The sequence below is a fragment of the Cnephaeus nilssonii genome (assembly GCF_951640355.1).
Source record: "Cnephaeus nilssonii genome assembly, chromosome: 4".
Lineage (NCBI taxonomy): Eukaryota > Metazoa > Chordata > Mammalia > Chiroptera > Vespertilionidae > Cnephaeus > Cnephaeus nilssonii.
In genome coordinates this window covers 67522296-67543584 of record NC_137075.1, presented here as the reverse complement: position 1 = coordinate 67543584, position 21289 = coordinate 67522296, and the positions used below count along the sequence as shown (strand labels likewise).

Sequence of the window (21289 nt, the reverse complement as noted above, 5' to 3'; positions counted from 1 at the left end):
TTCTCTCTTATCTGGAAAAGGGTCAGTTTTTTTGTTCTATTCAGGCCTTCGACTGATTGGATGAGGCCCATCCATGGTGGAGAAGCCAATCTGCTGTACTCAGTCTTCCAATTAAAATGCTCATCTCATCCAAAAACACCTTCATGGGCACATCCAGAATAATCTATATATGTAAAAGCCTAAGCGACCGAACAACAGGTCAACCGGTCACTATGACACACACTGACCACCAGGGGGCAGACGCTCAACACAGGAGCTTCCCCTTGGTGGTCAGTGAGCTCCCACAGCCAACCTCCCTCGGCCCCCTCCTCCAGGCCGGCCAACCTCCCACAGCCCCAATCAGTCTGATCGCTGGCCAGGTCGAGGGACTCTACCCGTGCACGAATTCATGCACCAAGCCTCTAGTATTTAAATAAATAACTGGGCACCCCATGGCCCAGTCAAGTTGACACATAAAATTAAGCATCATAGTATTTGTGTTTGTTTAAAATACACACCAAGGATCCCCATCGCGGATGAGGGTGTTACAGCAGTAGAGAGAGTAAAGGATGTGCTGGCAAACAGAGGGAGCCTCATTTTCCTGCCCTTCCCCCCCCCCCCCCCCCCCCAGAGTCCAGGCCCTGCCAGACATCTGAGCCACTGTGAACCACAAGCCCCTCCTACCAGCCCAGGAAGATAAGCAGGTACCTTCATCTCCCCTCAGGCAGGTCCCAGGTGAGCTCTCCCCCGACACCTGCCCCCAGCCAGTGCAGCCCCAGGGCCCCCACCCCCAGTAGGAGTTTGCGCTGCTCAGCACTTCCCAGCCCCATCTTGAACACATTAGCCATCATACTCACCCTGGCTGGAGGAGATTACATTTTCCATGGAGAGAGGGCGGAAAAAGCCTTGCTAAAGAAGTAGTCTCTTTTGTTCCCTTGAGTGCTCTGCTTCTCAAGTGGAGCCCCCTCCTTGGTGCCCTGTCTGATTTCAGGAAAGGGAAAGGAAGCCTGGAGAGAAATGGAGCCAAGGGCCTCGGTGTGTTTGCCTGGAGAAAGGGTGCTGGGAGAGGGGAACAGGTCGGGAGGGGAAGTGGGTGAGAGAGGAGGATCCGGCCCAACTGGCCCCGGGGAGGGCACCGTGTCCCCACGCTGGGCATTGCATGCCCAGAGCTGGGCTATCTGAACACCCCGGGTCTTTACAATGACACTGACCCCAGCTCTGACACTGACCAGTGTCTCTTCACAGGCTTGTCACATCCACTGTCTGAGCCTCAGGTACTAACTGCCCTTCCAGCCTCAAAACTAATCACCTCAAAGGTGATCAAAATCAATACAATTTAATTGCATCAAAAGTGAATCGTTGAAATGAAAAGAATAGACAGTGATCATTGGACTTCCTGGGATGTAGATCCAGGTCTTGCAGTGAGGAGCAAAAAGGCTGGCGAGGGTGGGGGTGAAGCCCACACCTTGCCTTTCCTCAGTGGTCCCTGCTGGCCTCTGGGCTTGGGATCTCCTCCAGGGGCAGGCCCATCAGCTGGAGGTTTCCTCCTTCCTTCCCCAAGCATCTGATGGCCTTTTTCTGCCCATGGCGTCTGCTCGCCTCATCTGCTGGGAAACTAAGCTGTTCACACGTGCCTCCCCAGACACAGCCGGTAAAGGCCCAAGCTGGGCCTAGAGCCCCAGCCCCTGCCTCCAGGCTGTCCCCTCTCTGTGGCCTGGGGGAGCACTGCCCTGGGGGTCAGGCCACGGAGCATCAGTCCAGCTCTGCACCGGCTGCTCTAAGACCTCAGACACAGCGCTTCCCTGCTCCCGGCCTCCCAGGCCTCATTGGTAGGCCATGAGGTTCGCCCAAGGAGTCACCACATTCCCCCAGCTCTGCGGTCTGCCAGGCTAGTTACCAGGTAACCAGAAACTTCCCAGTGTAGGGCTCCCTATTCAAATGGTTGTGTAAATGCACATAGAACAAAAGGATTTCTGTTTCCCTAAGACTGGGCCAGGGGACAGTCTTACACATTCAGTTAACCCGAGAAAAACAATGTGCTTGGCGTCTGAGAGTCCACCCATCACTCATGCAGCAAATACGTGCCCCAGGTGGAGCATGAGCTGGGGGATAGGAATCTGCTCCTTTCTCATTGGTTTTGGATGCCATGTTCCTCTTATCGTATGGTAATATATGGATTTCTAGGAGTAATTTTAACTATGTGCTTTTTTTTTTTTTGGCCTTGCACATTCTAGTTAGTATGTTTTCAGTTATAAATACCTGAAAACTCAACTCAATTGGGCTTATACAATAAAAAGTAGTTATTGCTTACATATCAGAAGAGCACAAGCTTCAGAATGATCCAGGGGTTCATAGTATCATCAGGACTTCAACTCCTCCTCTAGACGCTGCTCTCAGCCACACACACACACACACACACACACACACACACACACACACACACTGCATCAGCTCACCCCTCTCACTGTCACAAGGTCACTGCCAGCAGTCCCAGGGCTTGCATCTACATACCAGAGGAAAGGACCTACTTTGGCCCCAGAGTCCCAAACAGAGGCCCTGAGATTCACTCTGATTGGGGTGACTTAAGACATTTGCTCACCTGTCTCAGACACTACAGCCAGGAGATACGCTGGCCTAGCCTGAGGTATGTGCTTCATCCCCAGAACTGGGAATGGGGCCAGGCTCCCTGAATCCCATACAGAAATGGGGACTTTTGAGAAGAGGGAAGTGGAAACCAGGGAATCAAGCAACGTTGCCTTTAAACGGAAGTTGGGTCACTCCACTGAAACTCTGTGCATGAAAAATACACAATTTCTCAGCAACCCTTTTTCCAGGATCTGAGTCTGGAGGCTCCTCTCAGTCCTGAGGCAAAGCCAAAAGCTCCGAAGCTGCTGCTGCTGACTGTGAGGCAGAGGGCCACAGTAGCCAGTGGGCCCCTCTTTCTGAGAGCCTTGCAGATCACCCCATGCTATGCAGCCGACACACGTGAACATCTTGGCCCTTAAGGAAAGATGACACTAAAGCACTGGCCACAACAGACAGCAGGGATTAGATGCTGGTTTATGTGGAAAACATTGGGGTAATCATGGAGGGCTTCCTGGAGCAGGTGGGAATTTGTGCTGGATCTTAAAGGACTGATCTCCAGGGTAGGGTGTGCATACCACAGAGGATGTGCAGGACGTGACACGGGGGTATAGAAACAAAATGATTCAAGTTCTATTTAGGTTTATGTTTTATTTGAAAAAAAAACAGGATTATGGATATTTAATCTACAGATTGACAGTTGTTTAATATACACTGGTTTAATTAACGTAAAACTTTACACACATTGGAGGCACATGTTACCTTTTTTTTCTTACAGGAGTGGGCATCCTAAAAGGTTGAGAGACTAAAATTGCCTTGAAGGGTGGAGCCTAGGATAAGCAGAAGTCAGGATGAGTGTCCATGGGGCCTTGGAGAGGGTGTGAGGGAGGAAGCCAGAAACCCCTTCTCTTCGCCTGTGTCCTGCTGGGAGCCAAGGAACCCAGGGCCCAGCGGGACCCTGTCCTGCCTTCCTCAGGTGGCCAGATCCACGGTGAGCCTCCTCCCGTGGCCAGGCCCTGCTTAGAGGGCAGTCACCAAGGAGGGGGCTTACCAGGCTGTGGCTGAAGCCTGCCACCAAGTCTGCCATCCGCAGCAGCCCTGACCCCCGCGCCTCCACGGGAAGAATGCCGGGAGCCCACAGCCAGTGAGTCACGGCACACAGCCCATGGAAAGGGCCCAATGCTCACCACGACCTTTGGGGTTTGCCATGCCGTGCTGGTGCCCACGCCAGAGGGTGTAGGGTGTCCAGTCTCCACGAGGCACAGCAGGCCCTGAGGTTGCAGATGGCTATATAAGGCTGCGGCCGCGGGAGGTGGCAGGGGCTGCCAGACCCCGGGAGCAATTTGGCGGGTCTCGGTGATGACGCAAACATTTTCCCCGTGCTTAGGCAGTTCTCCGCTCTCAGTGAGACTGAATCATATCCTCAAAACCTCAAGCCCGACAGGCACACGTAATGCCGACACTCAAGAGTGGCAAGGAGGGCTGACCCAGGCCCTTCCTTCACGGCGAAGAGATATTTGGGGCAACACCGGGACAGCTGTCTCGGGAGAGCCCTCTGCCACAAACTGTGGGGCCTGGGTCCGCGCCCTTCCCGGGGCCTCAGTTTCTGCATCTGTAATATGGGCATAATAAACCCTGTCCTGCCACCTCCTGTAGTGCCACGGACACCCAGAGAGACCAGCTCCGGGAGGATGGAGATGGATGTAAGGGCTGGCTCTTGTTCTTGGTCTTGTAGCAAATTCGGGGTCACTGAGACTTGGCAGATTTACTGCCTGAAGGCCGCATGTTGGCCATTACCAGGACACACGGCTTCCGGGAAGCCAGCGGTCTTTGTGCAGACCTCACCTTGATTCAACCCCTTCTGTTTCTTGGTGTCCCTTGACGTCGGTGGCTTTCCACGGTGCCCCTGAGGGGTAGGCAGTGCAGGAATCGCTAACCCCATTTCCCAGCCAAGAACACCAAGGTCTGGAAAGGTCAGTGACTTCTCAAGGCCACAGGGCAAGCAGGTGACCCAATCAGGATGAAGACCCAGCCCCTGGATTCTCAGCCCAAAGACCTCACCCTGTGTTGGGGTCCCTCCGAGCAGGCCAGGGGCCCTCAGAGTCCCAATCTGTAAAATGGGAAGAAATGTGGGGAGTCTGCCTGGCCAGCTGCCGGGGTGTTTTCTAAGACACGAGGTAGCTCTTCTAGGAGATGGCCATGGTTTTCTCATCTAGAACCTGCTGTGCCTGATCCCCCCAGAGACACCCTGCAAGCTGTTCCTCGAAGGCACTCCTGGCAGACAGCACTCCCCTACGGGCAGGGTGTGCCGGAGGGCACATTCCCCTGGAAGACTCGCTGAACTGTCAGGTTGACCTTGAACACCAGAGCAGCCAGCAAAGCAAGCCTGGCGCCTCAGCCGCGCACACTGACACCTCTCTCTCTCTCTCTCTCTCTCTCTCTCTCTCTCTCTCTCTCTCTCTCTCTCCCTCATAGCCAAAAATCACATTGTCTAGACAAACAGATTTTATGAGCCCAATTAATTCCTGCCAGTCCAAAATGGGCATGCTTAATAAGTGATATATTTAGAATCCGTCATTATCTGGTCCCCAGGGGAGAAACCTCAGCTCTTATTTCATAGACTCTTAATTTCAAACAGAGCTCTATTAACTCCCACTTCAGACCTCACTTTCTTTCCTGACAGCGCAGAGAGGGGGGTAGGCGGGTAGGCGGGTAGGCGGGTAGGCGGGTAGGCGGGCCGGGGGAGTGTGACCACCAGAAGACACCAAAGTCCTGTAGAGCCTGAACCTCCAGGCCTGTCCCCTCTCAACCCTCTTAAGTCAGAAAATGACTGACTGCTTCTTCTTTGGGCCGAGTTGCCGGGGGCGGGGGGGGGGGGGGGGGGGGGGGCGGACAGCTGCTGGGCAGGGCTCCAGAAAGGCCATCTTGCTCCCAGCGTCTCACCCGTACATACCAGTGCCCAAACCTCATGGTCATCTCTGCTCTGTCCACAGGGCCTGGGAGGCCTCTCGGGCCACGAGAGCTGTGGAACCCCCTGCCCTGCCACGCAGCCTCCTGGGAGGGTTCCATTCTTGAGTGGCTGTTATCACGAGGGCCTGAGCCGAGGAGGCCGCTGCTGGCCGAGAGCTGGACAGGCACCCCATGCCTAGAGGGTTCCAGATGTGCCAGAGGCAGGCGGCGCTGGCAGAGCGGCAGGTGGTCACTGAGGAGAAACCCCGTCTGCCCTCAGGGTTTCGCTTTCGATCAGCCCTGGGTTTCCGGCTGGGGGCGAGGCAGAGAGGGGGCTTTGGGGAGCCATAGGGGAAGGTGGGATTCTCCCTGGCCTCAAGGGAGGTGGCACTACCAGGTTTAGGCAAGCCAGGAAGGGGGGCCGCTCGTTATTTTCCAGAAGCAAGTAAGCAAGGTGTGCTAACTTCCAGTGGGTGCAGGACAAACTGGCACCAAGTAGCTGGCTCACAAAAACAGGGCTTCATTCTCTCGCAGTTCTGGAGGCCACGCATCCGAAACAAGGGGCCGGCAGGGCTGTGCTTCCGCGGAAGGTTCTGGAAGAGAACCCTTCTTTGCCCCTTCCAGCTTCCGGTGGCCCCAGGCATTCGTTGGCTTGTGGCAGCACCCCTCTTAGCTCCGCTCCCGTCCTCACAGGGCTCTCTCCTCAGTCTCCTTCGCGTGTGTCTTATAAGGACACTCGCTGGGTTTAGGGCTGTTGGGGGAAAGCCCCAAAGGTCTAAATTCAGCATCGATTCCGAAGAACTGACACGTAGCCTTATTCAAATGTGTAAGAGCTTTAATAGGAGAAGCTTACCTACATGGGCAAAGCAGCTGTGCTCCCAGGGGTGGCCAGCCGGGGAAAGCCCACCCCCTCCCCGGACAGGGTCTCTTTTTTATAGGGTGTTAGTAGTAAAAGCATATGGGGGTAGGCACACAGACCACCAGAAAGAATCCTGCGTGTCTAAGTTAACAGACTACGTCGGGCAGGTATCCGCCCTCTGTACATTCATTAACCTCCTTCCAGGGGTCTGGCGTCGATCTCTGGGCGGCTCTCTGGGTAGTGAGCCGAGCCTGAGGCCACGGAGTTAAACAGTCACAGAAGGTTTGACACAGAGCGCTCACAATATCCCAGACACCTTTCCTGCGGGAGCCATATTAAACCTCCAACGCGGGTTCCCTGCAGGGCCCACGTGGGTAACCCAGGAGGGCCTCATCTTGAGATCCGTAATTACAACTGCAAAGACCCCGTTTCCAAACAAGCTCACGACAGCACAGGCTCAAGGCCGACGCCCCAGAGGGTTGGCTGTCCCTGGGCACTGCTGAGCCCTGCTGGCTGCCTGGCCCACCCTGAGCAACGACTTCGTGGCTCAGGGGACAGTCGTGACCTTGAGCAGCAGGCCCCGCATCTGAGGCGCTGGCTGAAAGGCTGTCAGGTCAGGTGAGGCCTGAGGCCCTGCAGGTGGTGGCAGGCGGCGAAGGCTCTGTGGCTCCAAAAGCATTCCTCTGCCTGAAGGACCACCATGACCACTCTCCTACCAGCTGAAAAACTCATCTTCAACCGTGAAGGCCCAACTCAAGCATCACCTCCTCCGTGATGTCCGCCCTGCCCTTCTCCCAGGGACTGCCTCCCTCCCGTTGGTTGCTGCACCCCTGTGGCCTTCGCCTCCGTATCTTCACATCCTGGCAAGGGCCTGGAGTGGGCCACAGGCCCCGAGACTTCACACTGAAAGCCCAGCATCCCTCCCTAAGAGGGACGTTCCCCCCACACACACCTCACCTTCCCCTCATCATTGCCCCCCAGGTTCCAGCCTTTACCCGGAAGGAGCACCTCCCCCAGCATCGTCACCTGTCTTCTCTTCCTTCCCAGGCTCGTCGTGGGTGCCCCGCTGGAAACCAATGGCCAGCAGAAGACGGGAGACGTGTACAAGTGCCCGGTGACCCACGGGAACTGCACAAAGCTCAACCTGGGTAACTAGGGCCTCTGGTCTCGCCACAAGGAGGCCAACCATTGTGTGGGGCGGGACAGGTGGACAATGCAGAATCACACTGGCTCCTCCCTGCTGGTATCCCTGCGCCCATTTTATAGATGAGGATGCTGAGGCCAGAGAGAGGAAGCAACTTTCCCACAGTCACACGGCTTGTTCGAGGCTGGCGGGGAATCAAGCCCAGGCCTCCAGTGTCCCAGGGCATTGCTCCTTCAGACTCACCCCCTGCCCCTTCCCAGCAGGAGAAAAACGCCTGCTGCCTCCTTTCTGGTTTGGGGGTGCTAACAGCCACAGCTCACACTCAGACACCTTAGAGGATGTTCGCGCCTCGTCGGGCACTGGTTTCAGCACTTTCAGATGTGTTGACTCATTTAATCCCCTATAAAATCTAACTATTAAACAGAGGAGGAAATGACCGCATGTGGAGGTGAGGGGACCTGCCTGGGGTCCCCCAGCTAACAAGCGGCAAGGCTTGGATTTCAATCCAGGCAGTCTACTGCCACTACCTAACACGCCCTTCTGAAATGCAGGCTTTGTTCCTCTGAAGAGCTTTCAGCCACTGGCGGGTGCTGTGAGCCGCCTCCAGGCCTTCCCAGCCCTTGTAAAATCTGGGGGTGGGGGTGGGGGTGGGGGGTGGGGGAGCTTTCCCTAAAGTACACACACCAGTCCTCTAAACCACTTCCACTTTGTCCTAAAGGTCAGACAGTGGCCAGGCCACCACTTGCTCCACTTGCTTACGGAAGGGAGTAAAAGTTCCATTTGGGCTGAGAAGCCCCGGTTCCAGGCCTTGCCCTAGAGGACTGGCAGCCCAGGTCCAGGACCCTCCGCCTCCCCCTCTTCCAGAAGGGGAGCCTGCACCCTAGAGCAGTGGGGTGGGCTCTGTGGGGAGGTGGAGGAGATGGCAGAGCTCCAAGACATAAGCAGATGGATGAAAAGGCCCGCATCAAAGAGAAAGCCCCAAGAACTCGATCTCAGTGGCGGCCCGCGGTGCCGGGCACCCCTGCTGCTCCTATCTGCGTCAGCACCACGGGTGGGAAGTTCAAACCCCGGGACAGCCGAGGCCTGGGCTTCAGGAGGAAACAGACTAGGGGGGTGGGGCTGGCTGGTAGCTCATGGATCCGGCTGTCGCCACTCTGAGAGCGCAGCTTCTAAAACAGGCCACGCTGGGTGTCTCCTCCCCGCTGTGCAGTTTCTTCACCGTGTGCTCATAGGGCGCTCACAGCCCCTCTCTGAGCCTCTGTTTGCTTGTGTGTAAAATGGGGATGATCCTAGGGTTCATTCCAGTCGAGTATGTCCCCCGAACTTTAATGAGCACCTGATATGTGCTAAGCATATAAGTAATGCGAGTTACTGGGGACACAGCAGAGAACAAGACTCCAAGGAGGAGACAATAGGTGAGTAGACAAACTAGGATGAAGGTCAGCCTGGGTAGAGAGAAATGCTGTGTGTGATAAGCCAGGGTGAGCGAGGAGGAGGTAGGGAGAGAGGCCTGTGCCTTAGCAAGGTGGTCAGGGCGGCCTCTCTGAGCAGAGAGCCTTTGAGCAAAGGTCTGGGGGTGAACTGGGACCAGAGCATCCCAGCCAGAGGAAGACAAGTGCAAGGCCCTGAGGTGGGAATAAGCTCCCTCTGTTGGAAAGACTGGCTCTGTGCCTGGGGCAGAGGGAGCAAGGGGGCTGATGGAAGGTGCAGGCACTGGGGTCGGGGCCGGGCCACCGCGGCCTCCGAGAGAAGCTCCTGGACCAGGTGGGGGCAGATGCGTGAACCGCTCATTTCGTTTCCGCTGTTGCTCCGGGTTCCCCTGTGGGCCCGGTTTCCCTGCAGAGGAGGAGCCCCCGCTGGCAGGGAGAAACCATTGGAACCTGAAAACATTCCTGACCTGGGACATAGCTGGGCAGCCCTGCGCGGCCAAGAAGCCTCATCGCAGGCGTGTTCCTTCCCCTCCACGGAGAGCTCCACGGCAGGAAGACCATCTGTCAGCGTGGCCCCCAGTGGAAAATGCAAGGCAGGGAAACCTGAGTCCTGGGTTTTCCCGGGCCTTTCCAGGCTCTGAGCCCCGCCAAGCCAGGAATGTGCCTTCCTCTCTCCGGAAGGCTGAGTGCATCAGGCATTCACACCTCAGTGTGAACGACCACAGCGGGTGCTTTCTTCCCAACTCCTGGATGAAGTTAGGGGGACTTTTTGGGTTTTGTGGTTATTTAAAATATATTTTTATTATTGATTTCAGAGAGGAAAGGAAAGGGAGAGAGAGATAGAAACATCAATGAGGAGGGAGAATCACAGATCCACTGCCTTCTGCACCACCCACACTGGGGATCGAGCCCGCAACCCGGGCATGTGCCCTGACCTGGAATCTAACTGTGACCTCCTGGTTCTTAGGTCGATGCTCAGCCAGCTGAGCCACGCCGGCCGGCCGGGTGGAGCTAGGGGTTTTAATGAGGAGCTGGGATTCTGGAAGGCAGGCCCAGTGTGAGGAGAGGCTGTGTCCCGGACCCTCACAGAGACCCACTGAGAAAGGCACTGGTCTCCTGGTCACAGACGGAGGTAGTGCCTGCCCCAAATCCACAGGCAGCGGAAGCCGCAGAAACAGGACTCGAGCCTGAGTCTTTCTTCCTCCAACACGACGGTCTTCCCTGCCATGCCCATCTGCCTCCACAGGCGCGGCTCCACTGAGGACTTCCGTTCCTGAGACACGGGAGAAAAGCGGGGGGGCAGGCTAAGGGGAGGGACGTGCCCCTTAAGTAAGTGGAGGGCAGAATTCGTCAAGCCGCTGAGGGTGGGTGTTGCCCAGTTGGGGCTAGGAGCTGCCTCTCCAGATTTCTCACTGCCACCCCAGTGCCCGCACAGCCCTGCCAGCAGATGGGAAGCTCAGGATGGAACCTTGAATATTCTGGGTTCAAGCCCCCACTTTATCATTCACCAGCAATTGCCTTTGTAGAAGTCACTAACCCTTTATGCACCCTGATTTTTTTTCATCTGTAAACCGGGAATGGTAACTTCTGGGCCTCCCAGGACTAAGAAGGGGTCTGGGGAGGGCACGTGTGGGTGGTACTTTGTAAATGATTAAGAGACGATTTTTTAAAGCACAGTTATGACTATTATTTTCTCTCTGGTGCCTTTGGATGGATAAAACAGAAAGCAATCCCAGTCACAGCACAGCCGACAGGGGCTGGATTTCAAAAGGAGCCTGACTACCAGCTGAGGGAGCCCAAAGGGAAACAACAACAAACACAGCTGCCCACCCCAGCCAGGCGCAGCCAGGCTGCTGCAGGCCTGGCCTCCGCTCCTCTCTGTGAACGCCCACCCTGGCCCCGCGGGCTGTGTCCAGAAGGCGGGCCAGCTCTCCATACCTCCAGGGCCAACAATGCTAAATGCAAACCATGCTCCTGAGGCAGGGAGCCCCTAGAAATCACCCTTCTGCCCAAAAGGGAGGATATGAGATCCTCCTCAAGCAGGAGGCTCGGGGCTCAACGAAATGCCCAACTTGCTTCCCCAAACCTTCCCTCCATGTGCCCACACCCATGTGTGCACTCACACGTGTGCACGCACGCGCGCGCACACACGTATACTTATATCCCAACATGTGTCCGGGGAATTCAAGCTCACTTCCTTCCCTTCAGTGGCCTGACAGAATGATCTAGTAAAATCTTAACTGACATAATTTATTTAGCAATTCTAATCTGCCACCACCCCCTCCCTACATCCATTTGGCTGATAATCCTGCTCTTTGACATTCTTGGCAAGACCTTTACCTCTAGAAGCCTCTTGTTAGTTGGCTATTTGCTACCGGTGAGAAAGGATCTGTTATCATCATCAGTGAATCAGGCAAGCGGGCCCTGAGAGAGCAGGCCAGGGGTGGGTAAGTTTCAGGGCAGGGGGCTTGAAGAAACATATGGAGGAGTCACTGCCCAGGGAAAGCCAGGTGGGGTGCCATGGTATGTGTCAGATGGGACACAAGGGGAAGATTGGGGTCCATCGAAGGGCTGGAATAATGCCGGTGGTCTTGATCTGGCATCTAGAAGGGTTCAGGAACCTGGAGAAGGCGCTGTGCGTAAATTAAATAAGAGTCCAGAGACGAAACATAATTTTGGAAGGCATTTTGGGGGCCAGACGAGCTTGGCTAAAGAAACCAAGTTCTCCTTGTCTCAGGAACCCTTGCTTTTTATTAACACAATTTGTCCTAAGGCAAGGTAGATATACACATCAAAGCGTAGGGTTTCCTACAGAATCCATTGTCAGATTGGGGAATTGCCTTCGGCTGTTCAGGTGTTTGGCCAACAGGAGGCAATAACATGTGGATTGAGATGCCCTGAGCTGTCTGGCAGCAAGCAAGCAATTTATGTATCCTTTTCAGGTTTAGGGAAATGCCTTTAGCCATTCCCAGATGATTCAGCCCTGCTGACATGCTGGAATTGGCTTCCGGCACTGGAGGAGGGAAAGCTCTGGACTGGGAGATGAAAGGCTTCCTGTGTGACTTTGGGCAGGTTGCTTGGCCTCTCTGAGACTCATTTTCCTCATCTCACAGGGAGTTGAGAGGAAATGATTAGACCACGTCTGAGCAAGGCCTTAGTAAACCGGGATGGTCTGCATCAACGTGCAGAGAGACGTGGGGAGGACTCACTTGGCACCAGCCCTGCCACAGGCATCTCTGTTGGCCAGCGGCCGCAGCAGACTCTAGGTGGGAGGGAGGCTGCGGGGGTGGGGGGTGGGGGTGCGGTTAGGGGGAGGGGGAGACTGCAGGCTGAGCTTCTCCCTCCCATCTCAGGAAGGGTCACCCTATCCAACGTGTCCGAGCGGAAGGACAACATGCGCCTCGGCCTGAGCCTAGCCACCAACCCCAAGGACAACAGCTTCTTGGTAAGAGCCACCTGCCCCTCCCTCTCTCCAAGCCCCAGCCCTCCTGCCCCATGGACCCTCTTGCCCCATGGACCCCCTCTCGGGACCAGGAGAGACATGGGGTGACTGTGTCCTCACACGCACTCTCACTCTATCCACCAGGCTGCTGCCCACACACACCACTCTGCTAGCTTCCTGCCTGAGCCACTTTGGCTGCTGTGCCCTAAATTTTGGGGGGCCAGGGACAGTCCAGACAAGAAAAAGCGTTGATCCCTTTTACACACATACCCTGAGGGTGGGAGACAGAAAGCCTGAAAAGGAACAAAAATAAATAAAGGCCAACAGCCCGATGGGGGGCCTAGCCCTCTGTCCAAGACAGAGGCCGAACCTCTGCTCCAGGTTTGATCAAAGGAATAGGACACTCCACACACCCTAATGAGACTTGGAAGGGAAGCAAAAAATGAGTGAACACAGATTTACTACAACCGGGAAAGGCTACCGAGTGATGGGCCACCTGGACTGCTCAGGACTAGAGGGAAGGCTGCCCAGGGGAGGTTCCTGTGTTTTTTTTAAAGAATAAACAGGCCTTAGCAATGAAGAAAGAGGTGCGGATACTTGGGCTGAGGTGATAAAGATATCCATTAATTTTAACAATTATTTTGAGCACTCTCAATACACTGGCCAACGCCAGGCACTGGGACTCAGCGGTCAGCAGAGCTCCTGCCCCCTGCAGTTTACATTCTGGTTTGAGGAAACAACAGTAAGCAAATGAGTGATGTAAACAGGATTCCGGGACAGAAAGGCAGCAGCGGGTCATGCGTGGAGGTCTCTGCACCCTGCCCAGGTGCGCAGACACAGGCTTGGCACACAGGTGGCATGAGAGAGGGGAACTGCCTGCTCCTGGCCACCAAGTTCCAGTGAATCACCATGACTTTGGGTGAAGCTGGGGGTTCAAAACAGGATCCTCTGGGACTTATTCCTAGAAACTCTGCAAAAGAGGATTTTAGAAAAAATTACCCCAGAAAGCCCAATAAAATGCGTCACTCACTGTAAGATGGGAGGGCTTGTGTCACTCTTTGTTCTTGTCCATCAGTTCATTTCTATTGACAGATGAGACGTCTGGGGTCTGGAGCACCAGACACTAGAGCAACAAGATGACTGGAATGCTCAGGGACTTGAGGAGAGCGTAGTGGCTCTGCTGGTGAAAGTCCTGAGATGCTCATTGATGCCCTCTGGGGCCTCTGTGGGTAGGCTGAGTCCCTGGCATATAAATAGCAACTTTTGTTAACTCATTAACTCATCTATTCACCCTTCCACTCATCAGTCCTTCCCCAACCAATCATCCATCTCTCCATTTATCTATCCATCCATCCATCCATCCATTCATTCATCCACTCATCCATCTGTAGATGTATCCACCCCCTCATCCTCCATCCTTTCATCCATCCCTTCATACATCCATCCATCATCCATCTATCGAGCCATCCATCATCCTTCATGTATCATCCATCATTCTTCATGCATCATCCATCATGCATCTTCTATCATCCACCCATCCATCCATCCATTCATCATCCATCATTCACCCTCCCATTCTTTATTCTCCCCCTACTTCCAAAAATAACTTATAGCAGTTTCAACAAAGGATACCAATAAAACCAAGCCTTTAAAATCTGAGTAAAAATAGAAAGCTAATTAAATGAAGGGATTGGAAGTAGAATAATTATTCCTCCAAACCAAAGGAAATTGCAGCACAAAATTTAGCCCTGGGTTTCCCAGCAGCAGGAGAAAAATCGAGACAGGGAGCTGGGCTTTCATTTTTAATGTCTGACTCTGAGAGGACCTCATCACCCAGTCTTTAAATGAGGCGTTGAGATCAATGTTTTTAGCAGCAAATTTCAGAGTAAAAGCAGAGACATTCTGTTTCCCTCCCCTAGTATGAACCATGGGCATGTTCTCAGGACAGAGCCCTGGAAGTTGGCCCAGTAAGGACCTCCAGGTGACCTGTCCAGACAGAGTCCATTCCCACGGGTGAAAAGACTTTCCCAGATCCTGTGTGGTAGGTGGGTGGGCAGGTAGAAGAGAATCAACCCTAGATGGTGGGATGGATCCTTGCAAATAGGAGAAGGAGGACTCTAAGATTCGTTTTTCTCTGTTCCACCTGAAACCAAGGGAACTGGCAGCAGAGTTCAGGTAAACTCAAAGAAGACCCTCTAGAGCAGCCGATGGTCTTAGGCAACCCCTGTGAAAGGGGTCACGACCCACAGGTTGAGAACCGCTAGCAGGGTCGCCTAAGACCATCGGAAAACACAGATATTTACATTACGATTCATAACAGTAGCAAAATTACAGTTATGAAGTAGCAACGAAAATAATTTTATGGTTGGGGGTCACCACAACATGAAGAACTGTATTAAAGGGTCGCGGCATTGGGAAGGTTGAGAACCACTGCTCTAGAGCCTGGGAATACGAGCACTTGAGAAGAGATCCGTCTTGGGTCATGGAGCTTGGGACTAGGCTGAAGGCTGTTGGGCCTGGACCCACCCTGAAGGCCCCCAGTGACTGGGGGTCTGTGCTATGCTTCCAGGCCTGCAGCCCCCTCTGGTCTCACGAGTGTGGAAGCTCCTACTACACCACAGGGATGTGTTCGAGAGTCAACTCCAACTTCAGATTCTCCAAGACCGTGGCCCCAGCTCTCCAAAGTAAGTGGCTTCAACTCTGCAGACTCAGGCTGAGCAGCCGGCAGTCCCTGGGAGGCGCAGGGCTCTGACCACCGCTCTCCTGCAGCTACAAAGCAGCACTTGGACTCTAGCCCCACCCTGCTCTGGCTCTGTGGGGCACCAGGGACAATTCACTTGACCTCTCTGGGCCTCTGTGGGGTCATAGTCTTGCTCCCCACCCCCACAGAGTGATGGTGGAGGGCAAATGAGCTAAGGTTATGGAGGCAATCCTGGTGGCCAGGGGGGCTCACTGCAAACCCAGCCTGAGTGAGGAAGAAGTTGCTGGGCCACTGTGTACAGCCGGCAAGCTACGCACTGCACAATTCTGGGGACACCGTTCACTTAGACTACAGTGTGCATGGTGCCCTTTGATGTTCATGCCATTCAGTTGCCCTGTAGGTGGAAGACCAAGGAGAACAGAAATATCCCTGGTAATAGTCCCGTCCAGCCAGTGTCTCTGGACCTTAGGAAGCTCTGCCCAGTTTGCCCAGAACCTCATGGAACACTGAACCTCATACTCACTCCGCACCCGAAAATCTGGGAAATGAAGCTCAGACTTTGCCTCCTGCGAGCCCAGACTGCTTAGCTCCAAGCCTCACTATTTCCTCTGGGCTCAATAGCATCGCCCAAGCAGCTGCTGCCGTTTTATTGCGGGTGAGGGCATTAGTGCCTCTGGCTAGCTGCAGCCTCCCTCAAACAACAGGGCCCAGTCAGGGGTGGGAAGATGGTGCTTGTGGGAGGGACAAGGAAGCAGCATCCTAGCGGGGGCTGGAAAGGGGCTGTCTTGGGGCGATGAGGAGGCATTGACTCTATTCTCACAAAACAGGAGAGGAAACAGCAGTGCTGGGGCTCTGGAGGGGGAGAGATATGAACAGGGAACATCGCCTCCCCCCTCACCCCCAGGGTGCTATTTCCTCTAGCCAGGGGTGACAAGCTCAGCCTAGAGGCTCCTGTGGGGAGGAGGGCCCAGGGAGCTTGTCCCATTCAGATCCCAGGGTGCTTCCAACTCAGCAGGTCTGAGATTAGCCCCGGGTGTGTGTGTGTGTGTGTGTGTGTGTGTGCGCGCGCGCGTGTGTGTGTGCGCGCTCATGCGTTCATCTGTGTGTGCCCGTTTCAGGGGAGTGTTTAGCCATGTTTAGGAAACACACACCTAAAGCAAGATTCTTCCCAAGACATCTAATTTTAATTTTAAAAATGTCTTCAATTACAGTTGACTTTCAATATTATATTGGTTTCAGGTGTACAGCATAGTGTTTAGACCTTTGTGTAGCTTACGCAGTGATCCCCGGATAAGTTTAGTTCCCACCCTCACCGCCAATACCATATAGTTATTACAATATTATTGACTGTTCCCTAAGCTGCACTTTACACCCCAGTGACTATTTTATAACCACCAATTTGTACTTCTTAATCCCTTCCCCTTTTTACCCAGCCCCCAACCCCCAATTTGTTTGTTCTCTATATCTATGAGTTTGTTTCTGTTCTGTGTGTTCTCTTATTTTGTTTTTTAGATTCCACGTATAAGTGAAAGCATACAGTATTTGTCTTTCTCTGTCTGACTTATTTCACTTATCATAATTCCCAAGGTATCTTTAAAAAAAAAAAGAATTTGAAACTGTAAAAAAATAACCAGCAATAATAAAGGCATTTTAATAGTAAAAACTTGCTTAAAAAATCAAAGAAACCTGGTCTCTACCCCTAGATCAGCAACCCCTCTGAATGAAGGCATTTTGGTCTCGGTCACCTCTGTGGCCGCCCCATCACATGGTGCCCCACACATGGCGGGGGCTCATCCACATGTTGAGCTAAAGCAGACTGGGCAAGGACAAAGCCATCGGTGCTGTCAGCCCGGGCGTGTCAGGCCACCACAGCTGTACACAGCGTGCAGATGGGACGAGAATGTCTCACAACTTCTCCTAAAACAGAGGTGATTGTGAGCGTTCAAGCCCCCCGCCCGCCAAACACAAAGCCTGCAAAGGGCCCCTGGGCTCAAAGCCACCAGCTTCCTCGCTCTGGGAGCACTGACTTCCACACACTGGACCTTCCTGATTCAGGAGCTGCTGGAATGTTCTCACACAAAAGGCTCCTGCCACACACATTGCTGTAGAGTTTATAATAGTGTGAAAAGTCTCCAACAAAAATAAGCAGATGCCCAATGTTTCAATATGCTATAACATATATATTGTACATTACATGTTACATCAGATTATGTCGTATTTCAAAGTAACCATTTGCAAACAGAAATAAATTGCTTAGATTTTAAAAGAAGTTTTTACATTTATTTATATAACCAATGTTTCACTAGGTTATTTTTGTTGGTTTCTATCATTCCTTTTAATTTGGCATTAATATTACAAAAATATGGAGAAACCTTTATGCTCAGAGCAGAGATACAGGCATGAGAGCTTGACCCATAATATTATTGCCACATTAACAAAGTAGTTTGCTTTTTTTTTTTTTTTTTTTAATCCTCACCCGAGGATACTTTTCCACTGTTTTTGTAGAGAGGGTGGAAGAGAGAGGGAAAGACAGAGAGAAACACCGATGTGAGAGAAACACATCGATTGGTTGCCTCCTGCACACACCCTGACCAGGGCCCGGGCCGGGGAGGAGCCTGCAACCAAGGTATAAGCCCTTGCCCAGAATAGAACCTGGGACTTTTCGGTCCACAGGCCGACGCTCTATCCACTGAGCAAACCGGTTAGGGCCAAAAGTGGTTTGCTTTTAAGGAAAACTAATATCAGCTAAGATTTCTGAGGCTCTTACTTGGTGCTCAGCCCTTTAGAAGCATCATCGCGTTGACTCCTCATGGCAATTCTCTGCTGTCACTATGCCTATTTTACAGAAGAAGAAACAGATGCCAAGATGTTAAGTGACTTGCCCAAGGTCAAAGCCAGGAGTCCAACAGATTCCACACTCCTAACCATTACACCATACCACCCTCCAAAGAAGTGAAACCCATTCTTTGGGGCTGAAAGCGGTAACTGCCAGCCTGCGTGTTACAGCAAAACAAACGGTAACCAGGTCCTGCTTTGGACAGTGTTGGCTGCCTCCGAAACACTGACTCGCCGACGGTGGTCAGCCCCCAGTGAGCAGAGTTCCCGAGGAGCAGGGCAGCCGGGTGTACATACGCTTTGTTCAAACAGCCAGCGCTGAGCAGGGGAGCAGAGCCAGGGATTCCTGGGCTGGTCATTCACCGCGCCCTGCCCAGGACAGCTCCCCAGCCCAGGGAATTGTGCACATGTAATTGTCCTTTGGACAAGCCTCTGGAGAACCAGAAACTTGCAGACACTGGCTCCACGCACAGCTGTGACTGTCCCCGATTTCCCAGGGTGCCAGACCTACATGGACATCGTCATTGTCCTGGACGGCTCCAACAGCATCTACCCCTGGGTGGAGGTCCAGAACTTCCTCATCAACATCCTGAAGAAGTTCTACATCGGCCCCGGGCAGATCCAGGTGAGCCACTCGGGCTCTTTCCTCCCCCGAACAGGGCCTCCCAAACCTGTGGCAGATGCAGCCTTGGAGTATGGGGGGGGGGGGGCGGGGGGGAGCGTCTTTGCATGAGCTCAGAAGGTGTAGGGGAAAGGGCCAGCACCAGGGCCCAAACACTGGGAAGTCGCCAGTTATCAGGAAAGAGTTTGGGATGTGAGGGCGATCTGGCTGCGACCTCTGTCACCCCATTGATCGCCAGGGTTGATTCGGCTGACCTGGCTGGCTAGGCGGGTGTCCCCCTCCTCCCTCACCGATCCATGTGCGCCCCTCCCGAAGCTGCGCGCTCGGTCGAAGAGGACGACCTTCCCCCCAGAGGAGAGGACCGGTCTTCGGTCAGGGGTATACGAGTAGCTGCGCTCCCCTGCTAGAACCCCCAAACAAGCTCTCAAGGAAAGAGTTTGACCAGCTACCGAGTGAGGAGGAAGGCAGGAGTGTTGAGTAGCACCAGAGCCCTGCTGCGTGAGGCACAGGGGAGAGTCAGGCCCATGGATCTCGGAGAAGAGGCTAGGAAGGAGGCCACCGCTGCCAGCCCGTATTGAAGCACTGCCGGCTACGGGGCGTAGATTTGTTCCACGTGGTTTTGGCAGGCCAGACGAAGAGGAACGGATAGAAGGTCCCAGGTGGCAGATTTCAAACCCATCTGAGAAGTTATTTTGTAATGATTAGAGCTGTTGAGGGAGTGGGCTTTCTTAGGAAGTAATGAGTTACCCAGCACTGGACGATCTTTTCTTTTCTTCTTTCTTTTTTTGTTTGTTTTTTTTTTTTTGTGTGTGTGTGTGTGTGTTTTTTGTTTTGTTTTGTTAATCCTCACCTGAAGATATTTTTTTCCATTCATTTTTTTTTTTTTTGTGAGAGAGTGGAAGGAAGGAGGGGGCAAAGAAAGAGAGAGAGAAAAAAATCAATCTGAGAGAGACACATCAATTGGTTGCCTCCCGCACATGCCTGACCAGGGCTGAGGATCAAACCTGCAATCCAGGTACATGCCCTTTACCAGGAATAGAACCTGGGACCCTTTGGTGTGTGTGGGCTGAGGCTCTAACCACTTAGCAACACCGGCCTGGGCTGGATGATCGTTTAGGGTGTCTTGGGTAAATCCAGCATTAGAAATGCACTTGTACCAAACAAACTCTGGGCCCGCCCAACAGTAATGTTTTATCATTCTAACACTACTATAGGTCTCCAGGTTTATTTTGAGGTTATTAATGTTGTCAATATTTTATCAACCTTGGGGATAGAACCTTTCCTCTTCCAAGTTTTAAGGAACCTTTGTTCTAGAGTTGGGTGGACAATGCCATGGCCTCCACCCATGCTATTCCTAATATTTTAGATTTCAATTCTGTTCTAAACTTTTGTCTTTTTTTTAAATATATTTTATTGATTTTTTACAGAGAGGAAGGGAGAGGGATAGAGAGTTAGAAACATCGATGAGAGAGAAACATCAATCAGCTGCCTCCTGAGCACCCCCCACTGGGGATGTGCCCGCAACCAAGGTACATGCCCTTGACCGGAATCGAACCTGGGACCTTTCAGTCCACAGGCCAACGCTCTATCCACTGAGCCAAACCGGTTTCAGCTCAACTTTTGTCTTTTTAAGCGAGAAACTTAACCTTTGGGCTTTTCTTTGAACCGTAGTCTCCTCTCACGATAGGCGCCTCCCACTGTCTCGCCAAGCCATCCGTTCGATCCCAGAACTTTCAGAACCGCTTCTCCTTGGTTTGGGAAGGTCCCCAGCCTCCTTGCTCCTGAAGAGTCCCAGGCAGACAGATGCCTCCAGGGAGCCTCACCACCAAGGTCTAAGTTCCGGGGGCCAAGGTGTCCCAACGCCTCTCCTCTACCTTGCAGGTGGGCGTTGTCCAGTACGGAGAAGACGCCGTGCATGAATTCCACCTCAGTGACTACCGGTCTGTCAGGGACGTGGTGGAGGCTGCCAGCCAAATTGAGCAGAGGGGAGGAACCGAGACCCGGACGGCGTTTGGCATAGAATTTGCTCGGTAAACAACAACAAAAAGAGAAAGAAAAAAAATTTTTTTAATTGTTTTAAATCTCAGATATCGTTCTAGTTATATATTGCTGTGTAACAAGTCTCCACAAAATTTAGTTCCTTGAGACAATAATTTATTAATTCCTCAAAGATCTGGGGATTGGCTGGGCTCAGCCTGTCAGGTCTCCCTTGGATTTTTCTCATGTGTCCGCTGGGGCTGTTGTCATCTGAAGGTTCAACTGGACCGGACGTCCAAACTGGCACACGGTGTGACTAGCAGCTGATGCTGGCTGTTGGCTGGGAACTCAGCTGAGGGAGGCGACCTGAGCACCCGCACGTGGCCATAGGGCCTGGTTTTCTCATAATATGGCGGCTGGGCTCTGAGAGACAGCAACTCAAGAGTGAGTTTTCCCAGAGACCCACACAGGAACTCTGAGACTGCCCGGGACCTCGCTGCAAAAGTCCCAGAATCTAACTTTGATTGAGCAAGTCACCAAAGCCAGCCCAGATTCAAGGGGAGGAGAATTTGATGCTGCCTCCTGATGGAGGACTGGCAAGGTCACAGGGCAGGAGAGCATTTGCGATGGGAAATACTGCTGCAGCCAACTCTGGAAAACCCGCTCTGCCACAGTGACCCCATGGAAAGTGTGTCGGCTCTGTGAGGGGAGAAGCTTCCTGTGGCGTGTTTGTCACCAGTGGAGTGCGGAGAACATAGCTAAGTCAAA

At 53.1% G+C, this 21289-nt stretch overlaps 1 protein-coding gene across 1 annotated transcript in view; it reads left to right on the top strand.

Annotated features, from left to right (window-relative positions):
• ITGA11 (integrin subunit alpha 11) overlaps positions 1-21289 on the top strand; it is a 118349-nt gene that overhangs the window by 48050 nt on the left and 49010 nt on the right. The window contains exons 3-7 of the mRNA XM_079768683.1: positions 7418-7518; positions 12298-12389; positions 14956-15070; positions 18420-18547; positions 20426-20574. Coding sequence (XP_079624809.1) covers positions 7418-7518; positions 12298-12389; positions 14956-15070; positions 18420-18547; positions 20426-20574 — 585 coding nt within the window. The remainder of the gene's footprint in view (positions 1-7417; positions 7519-12297; positions 12390-14955; positions 15071-18419; positions 18548-20425; positions 20575-21289) is intronic.